The sequence below is a fragment of the Furipterus horrens genome, unplaced genomic scaffold (genome assembly GCF_987537825.1).
Source record: "Furipterus horrens unplaced genomic scaffold, mFurHor1.1.pri manual_scaffold_6, whole genome shotgun sequence".
NCBI lineage: Eukaryota > Metazoa > Chordata > Mammalia > Chiroptera > Furipteridae > Furipterus > Furipterus horrens.
This window is the reverse complement of record NW_028327176.1, coordinates 49,631,041-49,653,441: the sequence shown is the minus strand read 5'-3', so window position 1 is coordinate 49,653,441 and position 22,401 is coordinate 49,631,041. Positions and strand designations below refer to the sequence as shown.

General features: G+C 38.1%; 1 protein-coding gene across 1 annotated transcript in view; it reads left to right on the top strand.

The window, feature by feature from the left end:
- Positions 1-22,401, top strand: part of ALMS1 (ALMS1 centrosome and basal body associated protein) — a 199,904-nt gene that overhangs the window by 119,848 nt on the left and 57,655 nt on the right. The window contains exons 14-16 of the mRNA XM_090281447.1: positions 7,055-7,299; positions 10,289-10,414; positions 21,850-22,020. Of these exons, the coding sequence (XP_090137573.1) occupies positions 7,055-7,299; positions 10,289-10,414; positions 21,850-22,020 (542 nt within the window). The remainder of the gene's footprint in view (positions 1-7,054; positions 7,300-10,288; positions 10,415-21,849; positions 22,021-22,401) is intronic.

Here is a 22,401-nt window from a genome sequence, read left to right as displayed (position 1 = left end):
GTGGTTAGGTTTTTTATTTGAGATTCTTCTAGCCTTTTCAGATATGCCTGTATTGCTATAAACTTCCCTCTCAGGACTGCTTTTGCTGTGTCCCACAGGTTTTGGGTTGTTGTGTGCTCATTATCATTAGTTTCTAGAAATTTCTTGATTTCTTCTTTGATGTCATTGTTAACCCATTCATTATTTAATAGCATGTTATTCAATCTCCATGAGTTTGGGTGTCTTTGATTTTTTTCTCTGAGGTTGATTTCTAGTTTCAGGGCATTGTGATCTGAAAAGATGCTTGATATGATTTCAATTTTCTTGAATTTGTTGAGGCTTGTTTTGTGACCTATCATGTGGTCTATCTTTGAAAATGTCCCATGTGCACTTGAAAAGAATGTATATTTTGCTTCTTTGGGGTGAAAAGTTCTATATATATCAGTTAGATCCATGTGGTTTAGTGTGTTGTTCAATGCCTGTATATCCTTGGTGTTTCTTTGCTTTGATGATCTGTCTGTTGTTGATAATGGAGTGTTGAAGTCCCCTACAATGAGTGTGTTGTTGTTGATATCCTTTTTGTGGTCTTCTAGTATTTGCTTTATGTATTTGGGTGCTCCTATGTTGGGTGCATATATGTTTATCAAAGTCATATCTTCTTGATGGATTGTTCCTTTAAGTATTATGAAGTGTCCTTCTTTGTCTCTTTTTATTGTCCTTGCTTTGAAATCCATTTTGTCTGATATGAGAACTGCTACCCCGGCTTTTTTTTCCGGTCCGTTTGCTTGGAATATTTTTTTATATCCCTTTACTTTCAGTCTGTGTAAATCTTTTGTTTTGAGGTGTGTTTCTTGTAGACAGCAAATATGTGGGTCCTGTTTTCTTATCCATTCCGTTACCCTATGTCTTTTAATTGGAGCATTTAATCCATTTACATTTAAGGTTATTATTGACGTGTATTTATTCATTTCCCTTTGTACCTCTGTTCCTCTCCTCTCTTGTTTTTTTCTTCTTTTTTTCTTAGAACAGTCCCTTTAGCATCTCTTGCAATGCTGGTTTGGTGGAGATGTATTCTTTCAGTCTTCCTTTGTCTGAGAAACTCCTTATTTCACCTTCTATTTTGAATGAGAGCCTTGCTGGGTAGAGTATTCTTGGTTGTAGGCCTTTGTTTTTCATTGCTTGAAATATTTTTGACCATTCCCTTCTGGCTTGTAATGTTTCTGTTGAGAAATCAGTTGATAGCCTTATCGGAGCTCCCTTGTATGTTATTTGCTGTTTTTCTCTTGCTGCTTTTAGGATTCTCTCTTTGTCTTGGAATGTTGCCATTTTAACTATGATGTGCCTTGGAGTGGGTTTTTGGGGGTTCCTCTTGATTGGAACTCTCAGTGCTTCTTGGACTTGCATAGCTTTTCCTCTCATCAGGTTCGGAAAATTTTCTGTCACTATTTCTCCTATCAGATTTTCAATTCCATGTTCCTTTTCTTCTCCCTCTCGTATTCCGATGATCCTTAAATTATTTTTCCTAATGCTATCCTGTAATTCCCTTACATCTTGTTCATATTTTTTCAATCGTTTTTCATTTTGCTGTATTTTCTGGGAGTTTTTCTCTACATTATCTTCTAACTCACTAATCCGATCCTCTGCTTCGTTAAGTCTGCTTTTGACTGATTCTACTGTGTTTTTCAGTTCAGAGATTGTATTCTTAAGTTCTTCCTGGTTCCTGTTAACAATTTCTATGTCTTTTTTTATGCTGGTGTAGTTCTCTGCCAGTTCCCTGTAATTTTCTTGGAGCTGCTGGTAACTTCCTTGAAGGTTGTCATAGTTGATTTTAAGGATGTCGAGTATATTGAGCTTCTTTACCACCATTGTTTTGAATTCCATGTCTGACATTTGGGCTATGTCTATTTCGTCTATCTCTCTTTCTGAGGATTCCTCTTTTCTTTTCATTGAGGGGTTATTTTTGCGTCTTACCATGTTGGATTCTTTTTGTTTGTTTTTATTTATTTATTTATTTATTTATTTATTTATTTATTTATTTTGGGGGGGGTAGTCTGCTTTGACTTCCCTCCTTTGTGGTGTAATATTCTTTATCAAAGGTCTGGGAGTTTCAGTGGTGCAGTCTCTTTGATATCCTGAGCCTGATGGTCTTGAGTTACCCTTTATGTCGTTTGTTTATGCTGTTCGGTTATATTTCAGATGTTCTTTGATAGGATCTTCCTTCTGGCTACTTGGTTGAGAGTCACTCTATCTGCTTTGTCTTGAGTTCTTTTGTGGATATGCTGTTAAAGACATAAACACACAGCCCAGGCAGGAGACCCACACCCTCAGAAAGTATCCCCCACTCTATCCTGCTATCGTTAGCCAACTAGCCCGTATTAATATAAATGTAAAGAGATTTGAGCTTTTATACTATAAGAAGAATAGATAAGAGTTGTTTTGGGGGAGGAAAAATATAATTTTTGATAGAGGGGTTGATAGATTAATAATAGTTGAGACTGTGCAAGCCAGTTAGTAATATTTACATTGTATGTTAATAAAAATAGAAGAAAAGAATAGAAAAATACATAGTATAGTAAGAAAGTGGGATTGTATTGTATTTGGGTTTATATAGTAATTATATTATTTAGAGTGATAGGGGGGCTAAGCTAGACACACAAATGAATAAACCACGATTAAAGAGAAAGGGTGAGAAGGAGAGGTTATATGCAACACGTTAGAGATAAAGTTTGTTATTATTGGAAGAGGTGAAGGAAAAACACCCCCCAAAAAAATCCCCAAGAAAATAGAAGAAAGAAAAGAAAGAGAGAAAGAGAAGAAAATAAAAAATTTACCACAAAACCCCCCCTAAAAAATACCCCAAAAGGGAAGAAAGAAAGGAACAAAGAAAGATAGAAAAGAAAGAAGAAAGAAGAAAGAAAGAAAGAAAAAAGAGAGAAAAAAAATTAAAAAAAAAATTATATATATATATATATATATATATATACCCCCAAAAAAACCCCAGGAAAAGAATAAAGAAAGAAGGAAAGAAAAGAAATAATTAAGAAGAAAGAAAGAACAAGGGAGAAAAAATTTGGGAGAAAAAATTTGGAAAAAAAAAAATCGATGTTTTTACTCCATTTTAGCCTTGGTGTGTTGCCTTCTTTTACTGGGTCCGCAGCTGGTCTAGTGTGGCAGGTCAGAGGTTCTTGTTTTTTGCAGGACTGGTGTGTGCCCCCGGTTGCCGCTATGGTGCGCGCCCGCGGTTGCCGGCACGGCGCGCTCCCTTGCTGCTTGCTGGAGCCAGTTGATGTGCCCTTGCGCGCAAGCCCCTGCGCTCTCGGGCGGCCCGAGAGTTTGCCCCGCGGTTGGAGCCCACTGCTACCGGGCCGCGGCGGTTCCCAGTTCGCGCCGAGGTGTCCCTGCCCGCGCGGGCGGCCCGAGCTCTTTCCCCGGGATTGGCTCCTGCTTTCGCTGGGCCGCGGCGGTTCCCCGTTCGCGCCGAGGTGCCCCTGCCCGCGCGGGCGGCCCGAGCGCTTTCCCCGGGATTCGCTCCTGCTTTCGCTGGGCCGCGGCGGTTCCCCGTTTGCGCCGAGGTGCCCCTGCCCGCGCGGGTGGCCCGAGCGCTTTCCCCGGGATTCGCTCCTGCTTTCGCTGGGCCGCGGCGGTTCCCCGTTCGCGCCGAGGTGCCCCTGCCCGCGCGGGCGGCCCGAGCGCTTTCCCCGGGATTGGCTCCTGCCTTCGCTGGGCCGCGGCGGTTCCGCGTTCGTGCCGAGGTGTCCCTGCCCGCGCGGGCGGCCCGAGAGCTTTCCCCGGGATTGGCGCCAACTGACCCCGGGCTGAGGTGCTTTTGCGCTCGCGCACCGCCCCGTGCCCTCAGTCCCGCTGAGCCGAGCTCCGGGAGTTGGTCTCTCGCCTCTTAGGGCAGGGCCAGGGACACTTGTGCTCAGTGGAATCGAGCGTCCGTGGGTCGCCGCCTCCCGCTGTTCCCGTGCTGCAGCTGCCCACCTTCCCTCACCCGTCTGGGCGGGCACAAACAGAGCCTGCGCTAGTGGTCTGCTTTCCGGCCTGGGGCCCTGCGCCCACGGGAGCTGTCTAGGGGTGTCTGTGCACAGTCCTCTGCGTGTTCAGTGGGCCCTCCCTGTGCCCGTTGGGGCACTGATCTTATGTCCGTTGGGGAGTGTCCGAGGGATGCCTGGACTCACGGCCCCGCGCACCTGGGCCAGTGAATGAGAGCACTTCCCTATGTGCGCCCCCGCGACCCAATGGTAGGGTTGAGGAGTGGATGAGCGGGCCTCTGCGCCTGGGCTCCTCCAGAACGGCCTACCACCCCCAAACTTTCCTCCCGTCTCCACCGTCCACTAGAGAAAAATATAAAGGAGAATTATGTTCTCACTTGCCCGGCAGCACGCTGTCTCCTGTCCTTCAGCGCCAATGCCACTTGGTCGAGTCCCGTCTCTGCCAGCGGGCAAAGATCTGCTCTCCGCCTGACTCCTCTCTGGGGTAGCCTGTGGTCGCCAAAAATCCTTTGTGTGCTTCCCGCCACAGCTCGGGCAGCCGCCCCAGTCAGGAATCCCGTTTCGTCCCCTTTTTCTCCGCTATCCTCACTAAACAGGTTGTTCCCAGATGGATTTTCTCTAATCCAGCAGTGCCTTGGCTCAACTCCCGCCAATGTCCAGCTGCTCACTGAGATGTTCTGTCTGCAATTAGACCAAACTGCAGATGGGTCTCCGGAGCCTAAAACCGCAACCTCTCCTCACTCCTCCGCCATCTTACCTCTTTGCTTCATAAATTTTACAGTTTTTGCTTATGTGCTTGACATTGTGAATAAAAAAATTATAGAGACCGAGAATGCGATTACTTTGCAAAGAAAGGATTTGCTCTTTGTTAACCAGATAGAATGCCTGGTCAGTCATTTCAGGAATTTTACTAGGTTAGAGCTGGGTTGGAGCTTTAATTGACTCATACCTATGATTGTAAGTGATTTGTTTGGATTTTTGCTTTAAGCTGACAAGGTTTTTATTCTTCAATAATTAAATATAGTGAGATATTCAGTTCAGTCTTCTAAATGTTTGAATTCAGCTCTTTGGACTCTCAGCCCTCCCAGCTTTAAAATGTAAGGGGAAACCAGTTATATATTTTTGTGCTATATTTTCTCAATGGAAATTTCTCTCATAAGCACTCAAAAGATTACAAGTGTATTTCACTGTTTTTTGATTCAACCCTCTTGCGGGTGACACTTCACTTTTTATTGTGAGTCTGGTAGGTCTCTTATTTTTCACCTTGAAAGTTCTCCCATTCATGCATTAGTAATTTAGCTTCCTGCCTTACGGAGGTTCAAAATCCGGCAAATGTGAGGAGGAGACCTGATGTTAATCAAAAACCTCGCTATCTAGTGGAAATTGGTTTTGTTATTAGTGCCATGACTATGCAGGAGATTTCACTCTGTTTTTCTGGCTCAGTTCCCCATCTTCCCATACCTCCCTAACACTAAGGAAATGTCCTATGGGGGAAATGAGCTTGGCATTCTGCTAGATTTCACTCTTATCATGCCAGCCTATGGGTTCAGCAAAAACTTCAGTGGTTTCTCTTTTTCCAGTGGAGTATGTCTGCCTATACCAAGCCCCTGCCCATAAATTTTAAGATGCCCCTCTCTAGCATATTAGTTGGTGGTTTCTGATTGCTCCCATAGCTCTCTGATTTTTTTTAGTATGATTTTTATGATTTATTCAACTTCGTTTGTTTATTACAGCAAGAATGATGGCCTGTGGCTACCTACAACATCTTACCTGGAAGTGGATCCTATTTTAGATTACCTTTAGTTTCTACCTATCATATATTAATAGTATTTTACTTAGAGATTTTATATCTTTTAGTATACTTATTAGGTATTTTATGTTTTTAGTAATATTATATATGGTATATTTTTTAGCTTTCTATTTTATAACTTCTGATACTGAAAAACATAGTTTATTTTTTATAATGTAATTTCATATCTGGCAATTTTTCTAAAAACATATTCTAATAAGTTATCTGTAGATTGTTTTGTTTTTTTATCAAAATTATATCAAATCTGAAAGGACAGTATTCCTTTCTTATCATTTTTCCTGTTTTAATTGCTGGTACTATTTAAGACCTTTAGTAAAATGTTGAAGTGAAATGGTAAGAGTTGGCATCCTTATTTTGTTCCTAATCTCACAATAGTTGTTCTAAAGTTTAAAAAAAAAATTTAAATTTATTTTTAGAGAGAGGGTAAGGGAGGAATAAAAACAGGGAGAGAAACATCAATCAATCGGTTGCCTTTCCTACATGCCCTGACATAGGAATGAACCCACAACCCAGACATGTGCACTGACCAGAAATTGAACCAACAACCTTTTACTTTGCAGGGCAATGCCTAACCAACTGAGCCACACCAGCCACCGCCTATTTCTCCCTTTTTATGTTCTGTTCTTTGGAATCTAGTCCCTAAATTCAGTCTATACACAAGGGAGAAGGAGAGATTAAGCTTCACCTCCTTGGGCTAAGGTGAGGGGGGCCAGTGGTAATCTACATAAATTATTTGGAGTTCTTCTGTAAGCAAGATTTGTCTTTTCTCTCCTATTATTTATTCAGTCATTTATTTGCTCCATTCTGTTTTAATATGAATCTTAATACATAATTACAACATTGAAAACTTCTCTTTTTCCCCAATGACATATTAACTCCCTGAGGGAAAGCTTTTTTTCTTGTTGATCTTTGTGCACGCTATACAGTTAGCACAGTCCCCTGATTTATACTGGACCTCTAGTAATTTTTATAAAAATGAATTATTTTCACTTGAACTGAAAAGTACTCTTTCCTCAGCTAAATTGCACAGTAACATTCTAGATTGAAATTAAAAGTAGATTTTAAGACAAACAAAAGTAAACTCATTCATGATTGCACTGTAATAAGTATCTAAGAAGACAAAGGTTACTGCAGAAATAACCATTTAACGTTGATATGTCTGCATAAAGCATTCCTTGAAAATACTTAAGTATTCCTTGAAGCCACTTTTGGAAAGATGTGGTACTTTATAAGCCAAGAATATGACCTGCTGTTTCTCTAATTTGTTCAGATCACTGAAGGAGATTAAGACCCCATTTTCTGCCTTCTCTGGAAAATTATCATCTGATGCAGTCACTCAGATTACAACAGAAAGTCCAGGAAACACTATGTTTTCATCTGAGATTTTTATTAATATTGGAGATCGTGGACGTGAAATTTTAGAGCCCAGTTCCCAGAAACTGGGCAAAGTTCCTGTCAAGTTTGCTTCATCATCTTCAGTTCAACAGATTACTGTTCCTCAGAGCACAAATAGAGGTAAGAGAATGAGATTGCATTTTAGGCCACATTACCAACTTTTTTTATGTGTAATTATCTTAGAAACTCATGATTGTGTCTTTCTAGTCAGAAGACCTAATTTTACTTATAAGCATTAGGAGACACATGATTATATTAATCTTTTAATTGCATTGCCATGAAGAGAATAACATATTATGTTCTTATCTTAATTTCTAGTGGAGTTAACATGTAGAACTCATGATGCTTGTGGTTGACATATTTATCTCATGATACCTATAATAAGAATGCAGATATTCCATAAAAACTTAAAAACTATAGAGGTCCTGCCCTGGCTGGGTGGCTTAGTTGGTTAGAGCATCGTCCCATACATCAAAAGGGTTGCAGATTTGATCCCCAGTCAGGGCACATATTTAGGCTGCAGGTTTGATCCCCTGTCAGGGCATGTACAGGGGCAACAGATAGATTCTCTCTCTCAAATCAGTAAGTATATCCTCAGGTGAGATATTCTCAGGTGAGGATTTTATGGTTCGATTTTAGGTGGGCAGGTGAATTGTTGACATTTGTCTTACAATAGTAAATGTTATATACTATAATAAATAGATATAAATATGTGTAATAGTGCAAATACAATATCATAAAACAAATATCAAATACCCAGATTGACTATGGCCCTGATCTCTTTGAAACATGAAACCCATGATTACCCTGAATTCACTGTCACAGTCAGCTGGAAGGGACAAAAACCATGGAAGAGCACATGTGGGAAGTTTTTATGGGATAGGCCTATGAGTGGCTCAGATGACTTTCCACGGTGTAAGAATAGTTTGGCTGTGTTTTCCATAGTGAAGAAGAGATGGATTTTGGTGAGCAGCTAACCATCTCTACCATAAGCTCTGCATTTAGAGTGCTATATTGTTATCGTGACTGTGATATTCCAATAGTACTTATACTATATTATATTCAAAATTGGAGTAAGTTATTTTCTTTTTCAGACCAATAACAGGAAAATTAACAATTAAGTTCCTATTCTTCACCCAAGTGAGAAGGGAAACTATAGATTACTAATTTTAAAATAATTAGTAGTTTGCACAAATCTATTTAAATCTATTTAAAATTTTCCTCCTTATGGTGGGATATGCCTAAATGTATATAAAGAAGATTATTTAGTTCAACATTTAAATTGCATTGAGTTTAATTTAAATAATTATATGTTAAGATGGTCATACTTCTTATACATTTTTATTGCGGAATAAAAGAAAACTGCCAAACTGTACAGTATAATAAATACCACAAAGAACACTTATATGGGTCAGTTACCTGTTGCCACAGTGATACTATATAACAACTTCAAAAATCTTAGTCCTTAATAGCAACAAATATTTGCTTTTCTCACTCACCAGCTTGTGTGTCAATTGGAGTTTGGCTCCAGGCATCAGAAAGGGTTTGGTTTTGTTCCAGTTGCCTTGTCCTGAAACCTTGGCTAATGGAGCAATTGCTGCCCTGGGGTACATTGTTCTCATGGTGGTGTCAGGAGCACAGGAGTGGAATCCAGATGTGAAAGTGTATTTTAAACCTTTACTCACCTCAGAATGGATTAATCTATATAGAGGCCACAATTTATGGTTTTACTTTTATGTACAGAGACATGGGAAAGGGACTTATTTTAAAGTATTAATATTATCTGGTTTACTAATAAAATATTTTTAATACCTTGGATTCAAAAGTAAAATGTTTATGATTTTATTTTGGTATAAAACATTTTATAGTGCAAAGAATGGTATGTTAAACAAAACATGACTATCTGCCCACTAATCTGAATTAACAAATTCGGAATAATTTACTGTATATTTATACTTGGTTCTGTTTTTAAGTTTTTTTGAAGAAATTTATAGTTGAACTTTCTTTAACCCTTTTCAGTTCTTTCTGTCCCAAAAGCAACCATTATTTGCTTTGTAGTCACTTCTTCCCCCCATAGACAGGCAGTCCAACATAACCCTAAGACTACTGCATCCAAACATTAACTTGATAAGAATTTTTAAAAGCTACTTATCTTTCTCAGAATTCTCTATCTCTATATCATAACCGTTCTTGCTTTGGGTCCATTGTAATTCTGCCCAGTTGTTGTTACTTATTTTCTGCAACTGTTGAAATAAATGGTAAATTTAACCATCACTATCAAGTTTTATGTATACTGGTAAAAGAAAATTAATAAAACAGTATTCTAACAATAATGATTGCAGTAATGACCAAATAAAAGTGTAGGTTACAGCTAATTTTTCTGTTGTTTAAATTCTTCCCTCTTCTACAGAATTTTTGTTCCCCTTAACTTCAGCCAGGTTCTCATTGACTAGGTTTTTGGGGGATTTTTTTTTTTTTTTTTTTTTTTTTTTTTTGCGTGTGTTTGTTGTTGGTTTTAGTTTTGCTTTGTTTTTTTTGGGGGGGGGTGTTTTGTTTGTTTGTTTTGTTTTTGCTTAATGGAGTTATATAAATATTCCTAAATAGTCTGAGACTTTACTAGCCCTACATCCTGCCCCAATTTTCCTCAGTACTCATAATCACCCTCATCATTGTCTAATTATTTTCTTTATATAACTTATAATTTATTAAAATTCTAGGTAATATACCTATTCAGTGTGTTGTTTATTGTATATTATTATCCTCTTTCGGCAAAGGCACTTTCTTTTCTTTACTCTTTTTTAGAGACGGGGAAGGGAGGGAAAAAAGGAGGGGAAGAAACATCAGTGTGTGGTTGCCTCTCATGGGCCCCCAACTGGGCACCTGGCCTGCAACCCAGGCATGTAACCTGACAGGAATTGAACTGGCAACCCTTTAGTTCCCAGGCTAGTGCTCAGTCCACTAAGCCACACCGGCCGGGGCAAGGTAGAGGTACTTTTCTGTGTAGTTCACTGATAGATCCCAAGAAATCGGTACATTGAAGACTCTCAGTATTGGTTCATTGAATTAATAAATGTTTTCTTATTTATTTTTCTGATTTTTATCTCCTTAGCCCAGCCTTCACTGTTGCCATATAAACCTTCTGGTAGTACGAAGATGTACTATGTTCCACAATTAAGTCAAATTCCTTCATCTCTGGGTTCCAAATCAGACACCACCATTGAGAGCTCACACTCAGGTATTAGTTTTTAAATGTTTTTGAAGTTTTATTTGTGGATTGGCTAGTTAATTCTGAAATGACATATGAAAATTAAGTGCTCTTTAATTTTTCAGTGAAATATGGAGCTTTTCATGCCTCAGTCTTTGGTTCAGATAGGCAAGTTATTTGCTCAGATATATTATGTACACTTATATAATAAATACTCGATGAAGAAAATTGTATGGGCAGTTTTTTACGTGGGTTAGTGGACTCTGTCTAGGTCAAAATTTTCCACGTTTTCTCTATTCACAGAGCCCTTAGTATTTCAGTGATTATTTTTTCTCATCATTATGTAGAACACATATAATTACAAGAAGTATTTTTTCAAATAGCAAGTAAGTTATTAGGACACAAATACTGGTTGTTTTGATCTAACAACTTAATAAATAAAAATATCAGGTATTTCTTTTGGTTTTGCTTTTTGAAAGAAAATACTTTGTTCATAAATAACCACAGTTACTTACTTATGATATATGTACAAAAGCTAGGACACTGTACACTTTCTCAAATCTTGAGGTAAAATTGGACACAACCATCCTATTTCGTGCTTTTATTGCAGAAACTGCTAAAAATCAGGTTTGTAAAGATACAACAGTATTGAAACGAATGTAGCACTACCTAATGTTGAAACTTTACCTAGAGCTAGGACTTTGTAAAATGTACACCAAATAGCAAATATCATTATTGCTTCCCTAGAATTTTAAAATATCCCACAGCACCCCTGTGAGATCACCCCATAGCAAATGCAGATTTAGAAAGTGAAGGACACCCCATGAAGTTCTCAATAAATACTTCAAAATAAAGATACTGAATCGATTTGATGTGGGATTTTGATTGATAGAATAACATTTTGAGTGGTCCACAGGAGATGCCTTGGTTCAGTAGATATAAATTATTTTCTTCATGACTTGTTAATAGACATCTTTATATGTGGAGAAATTACACAGAAATGAAAAGTTGTTCCAGTCTCAGAATGTTGTGTGTGTGTTTTTGTTTTTTTGTTTTTTTTTTAATCACTGTGTGGTTGCCTCTCACACGCCCCCAACTGGGGACCTGACGTACAACGTACCTTGACTGGGAATCAAACCAGCGACACTAGGTTCGCAGGCCAACGCTCAATCCACTCAGCCACAGCAGCCAGGGCATGTTTTTTTTTTTTGTTTTTTTTTTGCTAATTTTGAGAGAACAAAACTAGTATCTGATGGTAATGGGGTTAAAGCTCATGTTATACTGTTCCTAATTCCCCACAATGATGCCATTGAAAAAAGAAAAACCATAAAAGTGCTCCTGTTACCAAATATTAGGATTGATTAGTAAGCCTTTAACAAGAAACTAGAAGAAATATCCATTACTTGCAAAGCTGTGATTTTACCATCACACTTAATGGCTATCAGAACTAAAACAAGTCCACTTAATTGATTGTAGGTAGGAAAATCTTTGATTTCTCTACCACTTTCAGCCCCCTATTTCAGAAGACAGATGTCTTTATCAATAGAAATCTGACCAGGTGTCCCAATTTTTTTGAGGTTTTTTGAGTCCTGCTGTCCCTTCACATACATATCTATGTCATCTACTTGGAGGCTTTAACTTTGAGCTAAAGTAGACAGTGGTGGGAGGAGAAAATGACTCAGGGATGGCGTTGTACATTTTGTCCTGAGAAGTATTGTTCTTGTAAATAAAGTACTAAATGCCTCAATAAGATAAGAGATCTAATAACTATATATACTTGAGATTTTAGTTTTACATGTTCTCCATCTAATCTGAGGAAATAGTCCTTTCTTAGATCAGTAAAGTTACTTTTGAAGAAAGCCTCAGAATTATTCTACGAGCCATTGTCTGTTAATGTCTTATACATCCACAGATATGAGAAGGATCCAATCAGATTTTGGGGCCAAGGGCAACTCATACATTATTGTTAGCAAATATTTGGGCCAAATAGACTTCTCCTTAATTGAGAATGGGTAAGCAATTGAACTCATAAAATTCTTTAAAATAATGCAAGGAAAAGGTAACAATATCCCAAAGAAAGAGATAGATGTTAGAAATTTACTTATTACAGTGGCAAAATCTCTGCCCCCAAGATGGAAGCATAGATAAACACGTCTTGCCTCCTTGTGCAATCACAGCAAAAATTACAATTAGACTACAAAACAGTTATCACCCAGAATTGTCAGGAGATCAAGCTCTATGAAAGTCAGACAACCAAGGAATTAAGGAGGTCACGTTCATACAGTCGGGTAGGAGGGGCAGAGAGGTGCGGAGACCAGGAGATGTGGAACGAGGGGTCCCGCACCAGACCACCCAGCCCAGGGCTTCAGTGCCAGGAAGATAAGTCCCCATAACTTCTGACTATAAAAACCAGTGAGGGTTGTGGTGGCGGAAGAAACTGCAGGATTCTCTAGAGACTCCTCTTAAAGGATCTACAACAGACTTAGGATTTATGCAGACTCACTCCCTCTGGGCTCCAGTACCCGGGCAGCAGCTGGATGAGCACCAGAGGCATAAGGAGAGAAACAAGTGTCTGGCATCAGGGTGAGTGCTGGGGATAGCTTCCTCCCAGACAAAACTCCAAAGGCCAGGCAGTGGCATTGTTCCTTTTCTGAGCTCTCTCATACACAGAGCCACAGAGCATCAAAACTATATGGGAGACTCAACCTGGTTCACACAGGTTGCCCAGCCCAGGCAATTACTTAAGGCTCTGCCCCATCCAACTTACCAGTGTGCCTTTCTCCCTTAGGCCATTCTACTAAGACAGGGAGTCAAAGCAGCTCTACCTAATACATAGAAACAAACACAGGGAGGCTGCAAAAATGAGGAGACAAAGAAATATGGCCCAAATGAAAGAACAGGACAAAACTCCAGCAAAAGAACTAAACGAAATGGAGATAAGCAATGTATCAGATGCAGAGTTCAAAATACTGGTCATTAGGATGCTCAAGAAACTAATTGCACACTTCAACAGCATAAAAAAGACCCAGGCAGAAATGAAGGTTAAACTAAATGAAATATAGAATAATTCATAGGGAACCAACAAGTGGACTGCATGACACCAAGAATCAAATCAATGATTTGGAGCATAAGGGAAAAAAAAATTCAATCATAACAGCAAGAAGAAAAAATCCAGAAAAAAAGAGCATAGGCTAAGGAGCCTCTGGGACAACTTCAGCGTACCAACATTCAGATCATAGGGGTGCCAGAAGGAGAAGACAGAGCAAGAAATTGAAAACTTATTTGAAAAAATAATGGAAGAATACTTAACTAATTTGGCAAAGGAAATAGACATATGAGTCTAGGAAGCACAGAGTCCCAAACAAGTTGGACCCAAGAGGACCACACCAAGACACATTGTAATTAAAATGCCAAAGGTTAAAGATAAAGAGAGAATTTTAAAAGCAGCAAAAGAAAAACAGATACAATGAAGTTCCCATAAGACTACCAGCTGATTTCTCAAAAGAAACTTTACAGGCTAGAAGGCACTGGCAGGGAGTATTCAAAGTAATGAAAAGGAAGAACCTACAACCTAGATTATTCTATCCAGCAAAGCTATCATTTAGAATTTTTTATTTATTTATTTATTTATTTATTTTTAGCAATATTAAAACTTTATTGTATTTTAAGTCACCATTTTAGAACTTAAAACTCTGGCCACTGCAAGGAATTTAGTTTGCCTACATCGTCATCATCGTCATCATCATCGGCAGCCGTCCGTCTCGAGAGACGATGGTGTAGCTTCTTAAGAGTCTATCTGCACCGCCGAGAATGGTTGTGCAGTCCGACTCGGGAGTGACACGGTATCTGTCTCCTCCCGTGTTGAATCGACATCTTGCGATGACGCTGGAGTGTCCTCTCCAGTGAAGCTGAAGCTACAGAGCCTGGGCAGGGTGATATGGAGGGTCTGCTGTTGCCCATGCAGCAGACCCCCCCTCTCTTCGCAGCTGAAGGGTCCAAGGGAAAGACGGAGTCAATACAGCTTGGCTTCAGGTGCGCTGCAGGAGTTGCTGGTGTTGACTACAACGTCAAACCGCCTTAGGGACTCCGGCTCCGGATTTTCTGTCGGGGTTTACTCCCTTAGCCTTTCCCCTGAAGAGGTATGCCGCAAGGCAGCGGAGGTTTTTTGGAGTCAGAGTTTTCCTTCTCTGAGTTTGCCTACACACTTAAGGAAATTAACTGGAGTTAAAATTCAGCTGTAAAAACCCATTCAGAACTGAACTGGTCCTGGGTTGTCAGCAGTTACCCCTTTTTAATCAGGAGCAATGCCAACAACAGGAGAGAGGACCTGATAAAGGGGATCGCAGGGCCCAGACTTAGGGAGCTGGAAACCTGGTTGGCGGCTCACGCCACATTCAGGACCTAAAGGGAGAACCGCGGGCTGAAGTATCTAGAAGCAGAATGGTTATTTCATTCCTAAACACGCCCCCCCCCCCCATTTCCCAAACTTCTAGGATGCTTTCCTCAGACCGGGTATCATTTAGAATTGAAGGGCAGATAAAGTGCTTCCCAGACAAAGTAAACCTAAAGGAGTTCATCCTCACCAAATCATTATATGAAATGTTAAAGGAACTTATTTAAGAAAAAGAAAATCAAAACTATGAACATTAAAATGGTAATAAATCCACAACTATCAGCCATTGACTCTAAAAAACAAACTAAGAAAACAAGCAGAACAGGAACAGAATCATAGATGTGGAGATCATTTGGAGGTTTGTCAATTGGGAAGGGGGAGGGGTAGACTGGGGGAAATAGTACAGGGATTAAGGAGTACAAATTGATAGGTACAGAATATACAGAGGATGTTAAGAACAGTATAGGAAATGGAGTAGCCAAAGGATTTAAATACATGACCAGTGGATGTGAACTAAGGGGATTGCTGGAGGGAATGTGGGGTACCAGGTAGAGGGGGGAAAGGGGGGAAAATTTAGGATAACTGTAATAGGATAATCAATAAAATATATTAAAAAGGAGAAATTTACTTACTATACCCATTAACATTCCTAAAAAGACTTTAAAACAAAAAGTATTACTAAAGACAAGGTCATTTTATAGTGATTAAAGAGTCAGTTCATCATCAAGAAGATACAACAGTTAAATGTATATACATCTAGCCACAGAGTCCTAAATACAAAAAGAAAAACAGACAGAATTAAAAAGAAAACGAGAAATTATTCAAGCCAGTAGTAAAAAGTCATGTACTCGTATTTCATAATTCCATTATATGAAGTGTGCAGAAGAAGCAGTTCGTATAGGCAGAAAGTAGATTACTGGTTGCCAGGAATTGTGGGTGAGGGAAAAATGGGAAGTAGCTGCTAATGTGTATTGGGTTCCTTTTTGGGGTGACAAAAATGTTCTGTAATCAGATAGCAGTGTTGGTTGTGATTGTACTAAGAACTGCTTTATTGTACACATTTAAGTGTTATATGAATTACATCTCAATTTTTTTTAAAAGGAGGAGCAGGAATGAATAATTGAAGGAAAGGCTGCTTGAAAATTTAAAGATGTGATAGCAGATTTAAAATAACATTTGCAGCACTGGCCAGTTGGCTTAGTTGGTTGGAACATTGTCCCATACACCAAAATGGTTAGTGTTCGATTCCCAGCCCGGGCGCATATTATGGGTTTGATTCCCTGGTCGGAGTGCATGCAGAGGCAGCTGACTGATTTTTTTGTTTCTCACTTCCTCTCTCAAATCAATGAACATACACTCGGGTGAGGATTTTAAAAATACATATATTTTAAATACATTTTGCAGACAATAAAGAGTAAAATTAATGTGAACAAAGTTTGAATTGGTGATGAAGACAAACTTGAAAATTTTTCCGAAAGTACAGAAGAAAAAGAAAAACAAAATGAAAATGATGAAAAAGATGAGGGACATAAGAGTCACAGCTGAGTAAACCAAACCAAGAATTATATCTATAGCTGAAGAACAATGTGAACAAAAGTAATATCAAAGACTTAATGGAGGAAAACATCTCTCTCCTGAAAAAGGGAGCGCAATATGCAGATTAAAAGTTACACAGTCCAGGCAAAAATAAGTAGAAAGAGACTGACACACATACTAGAAAAAGGTTTTCAGTTAGAATGAAAGAAAAAATATATATAAATATATAGTTATATTTATAAAAATGGTTATATACTTACGAGAACAAAATTTAGTCTGATATCAAATTTATTTAAAATACTATAATGTAACATAAATGGAGCAAATTTCTTTAATTATATAATTTGAAGATATATTAACCCAATTGCATATTCATTGAGTATTATGGCAATGAGAAGACATTTTCACAACTATGCAGGAACTACAAAATGTATTCTATGTCCATCCCATCTTGAAAAATTTGAAGATTCACCCAACTGAAGAGAGGGATCAAAATGAAGAGTTCAAGAAAGAAACAAAGTAGTACCAAAAGTCTAGTAGTGAACTTTGAATGCAGTTTAACATAACACTCATCTAAAATGATAATTTAGGTACAAGGTGGAAAAAGAATGACAAGAGTTAATTTTGGAATGAAAGTCATGGAAGGAAAAAACAAGTTAATTTTGTGTTTTGTCTTTAATAGAAGAAACGGGGTTTTGTTTTATTCATGACTTGGTGATTAGACTGGTTAAAGAAATTTTTATGAAACCGAAGCAACAAAAGAAAAAATAAACTTGACTTCATCAAAATTCAAAACTTGTACATCAAGAAACACTGTCCACAGAAATAAAATAAAAACAATAAAACACTATCCACAGAGTAAAAAGGTAATAGAGTTGGGAAAAAAGCAAAACCACAGTCAATACCACTTCATATTCAAATAAAAAGTTGGTGGGGATATGGAGAAATTGGAATTTTGGTGTATTTCTGGTAGGAATTTAAAATGGCACAGTCGCTATGGAAGACAGTATAGTACAATAGTTCATCAGAAAATTAAACACAAGAGTTGCTATATGATCTAACATTTCTACTTCTGAGTATATACCCAAAAGAATTGAAATCAGATATTTGTATACCCTTGTTTATAGCAGCATTATTTACAATAGGCAAAAGGTAGAAACAACCCAAATGTCTATTAATTGGGAAAGCGATAAATAAAATGTGACCTATACATACAATGTAGTATTTGCCTTAAAAAAAGAGTGAAATTCTGGCATGTGCTACACTGGATGAATCTTGAATACATTGCACTAAGTGAAATAAGCCAGTCACAAAAGGACAAATATAAGATTTTTTGAGGTGCTTATAAATTCATAGAGACACAGTAGCAAAGGTGGTCACCAAAGGTTGGGAGAAAGAAAAGAGAGTTATTATTTAATAGATAGCGTTTCAGTTTGGAATTCTAGAGATGTATGATGTAATGGTTACACAACAGTGTAGGTAAAGTACTTAGTGCTTTGTACTATATATTCAAAAATGGTTAAAACAGTAGGTTTTATGTATATTTTACCACAGTAAAAATACTAGAAAAAAGCTTCCAAACCAAAATACAATGGAATTTTAAAACTAGATATCTGTCTTCCAAATTACTGGTGAGTATACAAAATTAGCAAAATAACATAGAAGAACAAGAAACAAGCTTAGTATAAACAAGTCAGATGAATGGATTACAATTAAATGTTTTTAGCTGTGATAAATAGTATTGGCATACAGTGGCATTGTCTCATACATGCATTTAATTTAAACAAATTCAATTACTTAACATATAACAAAAGAGAAGGAAAATTTCTTGGAAAATCCTTCTTAAACTCCTAAAACTAAATTAGGTCCTCTTATTCTCTTAGGACTCTATTTTCTTAACAGAAAGAACCCACAAATCAAAACAAAACAAAGAATTTTTAAAATGCGAGTGTTCTGTGATCTCTACACCCTATGAGCATATTACCATGAGTGAGTTTGAAATAGGACATGGGAAATCTCCATTTCTCAAAATTCATTGTCCTCATTTGCCTTTTATACTTTAAGCATCTGATCTTTATTATGCTTTCCTGAGTGTGATCCTAGAGTTTAAAAGTGTCTCTTTGGTCTAAACCCAAGCCAGGTAATTCTTTGGTTGCTCAGGTGCAGGCAAGCCAGGAGGAAAGAGTGGATTTTGGTGGATTTATTGAGCAGACTGGATGTCAGTTTCAACATGGTGCCTTACTTAGGAACCTTCAAGGGTGATTTTGACCCTGCATGGTTTTCAGCTTACATGCTGACTTTAAATTCCACTTAAAATGCCTACTTAAGTGAATAAAAGATATGAATCTGTTCATTGTGATCCCAGTATATATTCACGAAGGCTATGTAACAAAGTTTGGTTGTGTTTTTTAAATTGTTTTCTGCATACTTTTCTGAATTTTCTGAGATAACCAGGTTTATTTGTTTTTTTAAGATTTTATTTATTTATTTATTTTTAGAAAGAGGGCAAGGGAGGGAGAAAGAGAGGGAGAGAAACATCAGAGAGAAACATCAACATGTGGTTGCCTCTCGCGCACCCCAGCCAGGGACCTGGCTCACAACCCAGGCATGTGCCCTGACTGCGAATCGAACTGGCAACCCTTTGGTTTACAGGACGGTACTCAATCCACTGAGCAACACTAACCAGGGCTGGTTGGTTTTTTTTTTTTTTAAGGAGACAGAAACCCTTCAGCTTACGTTCATTTATTTTTTCAATGAAAAGGTATTAAAGCTCTCACTGCTCTCACTGTGTTCCTCCTGGCAGATATTATGCTAGGTGCTACATTTCAGGGTGTGGGAAAAAAAAAAATGGCCCCTGTGATCATGGAGAGTATTTAAAAGTGGAGAGACAGATTAAACAAATAGACCACACATAAGTACACGATTACAAATGATGAGTGTTAAGAAAATACAAAATCCTAAGCGAATAATAGGAGGACCCCGTTTAGTTTTAGGAGCTCATAAAGAATTTTACAAGGAAGAAGAAATACTTGAGCTGAGATATGGAGGATAAAGGTGAGTTAGGAAGGCAGGGTGGAGGCTGAGAGTGTTTTGGCCAGAGGGAACAGTATGACCAAAGTTACGGAAGCAGGGAAGTTTGATATATTTGACAAATGAGAAAAAGGCATTGTAGGTAGAACAGTGGTAGCTAGATATGGTTAAGTATAAGTAAGTGCAAGATCATGCAGGGTCTTGTAAACCATATTAAACCATTTGAATTTTATTCTAGTAGGCAATTATGGTTTGATTTACATTTGTAAAATGTATTTTGGAGAATGGCATGTAGATGGGAAGGCGGGGAGCCATAGTAGGGAGGGTCAAGTGGAAGTGAGGATACCAGTTAGTCATAAGGCTCTTGTAGTCAGTACTAGATGTTAGTATCTAGGATTAGAGTGATGGTGGTACAGATGGAGAAGAGTAAACACAATTTTTTTTAGGAAATAGTTCCTCCTGAACTTGGTGGGATAATATCGTGACGTACAAGGAGGTGAAAAAGTGATTTCTAGTGTTCTAGAGAAAGCAAGCAGCTGGGTGAATAGATATGCCATTTACTGAGATGGAGAAGTCTAAAGAAGCAGATTTGAGGAAGATGGTCAAAATATCTGCTTTATTCATGAAAATGAGATTCCTGTTCCACATCCACATAGAGATACTAAATCTGCAATTGAATGTAGACAGAGCCAGTTTACAAATGTTGATGTTTATGGAAGGGCAGCACAAAGAAAGTAGCACTATTCACATCATAAGTATATGCTGTTTTATGAAAACACACAGGTGGACATGAAGGTTCAAGACCTCCTGTCAGAGATTTGGAACAATAGTGTTAACTCTATTCCTGCCCCAAACACAAATTCATGCTTACCCACCCTATAGCTGTACACAGGTGCAGGGAAACGGTACATATACACTCATTGACATACATACATGCATGTGGCTCTATTCTTTCAACTGCTTCTCAGCTCCACTGAAACTGATTCTCTTGCTCATCCACCCACTGCTCTCAGGAACTTAATTATTGTTCCCCACCTGACTGATGCTGACAGTCACCTCTCTTGCAGAATGAAAGGTGGTAAGTGAAGAGTGTGCATGTGTGTGCTGCTGGCAGTATGTTCTCTGGCTACCTGGAAGTAGCTGTGAGGAGAGTGACCCCCATGTGTTGTTGCTTGTATTGTACCATAATATATAATAACTTAAATTTTTGTAATTGAGGAAGGGACTGCTTTTCTAATCTCGTCAAAATACGCTGTAAGGAGTGTCCTGAGTACCAGAACCTGAAGCTCAGAAGAAAGTTTCCAGTTGGAGATATATATTTGTTGGTCATCAGCATACAGTGTTTCTTACATTGGTAATCTGTGATTTCACCCAGGATTTGAAGAAAGCCCCATTCTGACCCCTTGAGGAACTCCAACAATGAGAGATTTGGTGAAAGAAAATACACTAGGGATTTACCAGAGAGACAGGGAGCAAATAAGAGAAAGTGATACCACAGAAACAGAGAAAAATCCAAATACAATCAGTACTGTAACTTAATAAGTCTTAGTAGGATCCTTGCAATCTGTCTTGAAAAATTCTTCATGGCTTATTAAATACTTGCATTGTACTGGTGATACAGGTACTTACCCAGTTCTTATTGCATATATATTTTAGGTGCTCAGAAAATGCATGAAGTACAGAATCCCAGATCAGAAAGAAAAAACATACTTGTAGAAGATAATTCTAAAGTTACTACAGATTCTTATATGTCCAGAGATGTTCTTTTGCCACTTACATGTGACATAGATAAACTTACCACTGGATATAGGAACACAGAAGTTTTTAAAAAGTAGTTTCAAATCTTGTATTTCTTTATCACATGAGTTTCCTTTCACTGTTTTGTCTCTTGTATTGTCAGATTAATCTTCCTAAAACACAGATGGTTATATTTCCCTTTATTAAAAAAAAACTCAATGTTGCATTTTATGTATAATAAAATTTATACTCTTTAGCTTGGTATTCCATGCCCTGCTGAATTTTGTCCCAAACAATTACTTTTTAATATTTCTCACCACTCTTTAATGTACTCCCATATTTTACAATCTAGCCTGACCACAAATGTGTCTGCTGTTCTTATATACTCCTTGCTTTCCTGCCTCCTTGTCTACTAGTGCCATAACCTCTGCCTAAAATGTCTATATTCCTTCTTCTGTGTTTTTCAAAAAGCCCACTAATTTTCAAAAAACCCACTTATTTTCCAAGGTACAATCTATTTTCTCCTTCCTCTGAAAATCTTCCTGAGCTGAAAATTGCCTTCTGAACTACTAGTCTCCCTTATATGCTTCTCCACTACATATTGTTGCAATTTATCGTACATGTCTGATACCTTCAGTTTCACATCTTCTGATTACCCTACACCCTCCCATTGCAGTGCTTTTTTAAAAAGTGGATTAAGGTATAAATTTTTGCCTTGAACTTCATGTCTAAATTTGTGTTAATTGTACTACTTTCCCATTTTTCTTAGGATCCAATGATGCCATTGCTCCAGACTTCCCAGCTGAGGTACTAGGTACCAGAGATGATGACCTGGCATTTACTGTTAATATTAAGCATAAGGAGGGGATCTACAGTAAGAGGGTGGTAACTAAGCCTTCTTCATCAATGGGGAAAAAACCCTTTCAGAAAGATAATGCAGGTAACTGGATTGGCTTTGTATATTTAGTGTGCCTCCCCCCAATCCATTTTAAATAGGAATATTATCCGGTCTTTATCTTTCACTGTTTAGTTATACAAACTTTTTTCTTAGCAATTTTATGGGTGTATAGAAAAAGGTAGACTATTTATAAAATCTTTTTAAATGCTACACAGATTTTTGAAACCTATAAACTTTATTCTTTCTATGAAAAATAAAGTATGTTGCAACTTTTGAAGTGAAATAATATCCAATGAAGGATGTTTTAGAGTCTAGAATCCATAGAAAATCTTGATTAAATTGCCTGATGAGTTTATCTGTCAGGTGGTACAAACTAGTGGCAATTTGGTAGACATAGATAACTCTATGACCCCACTGACAATC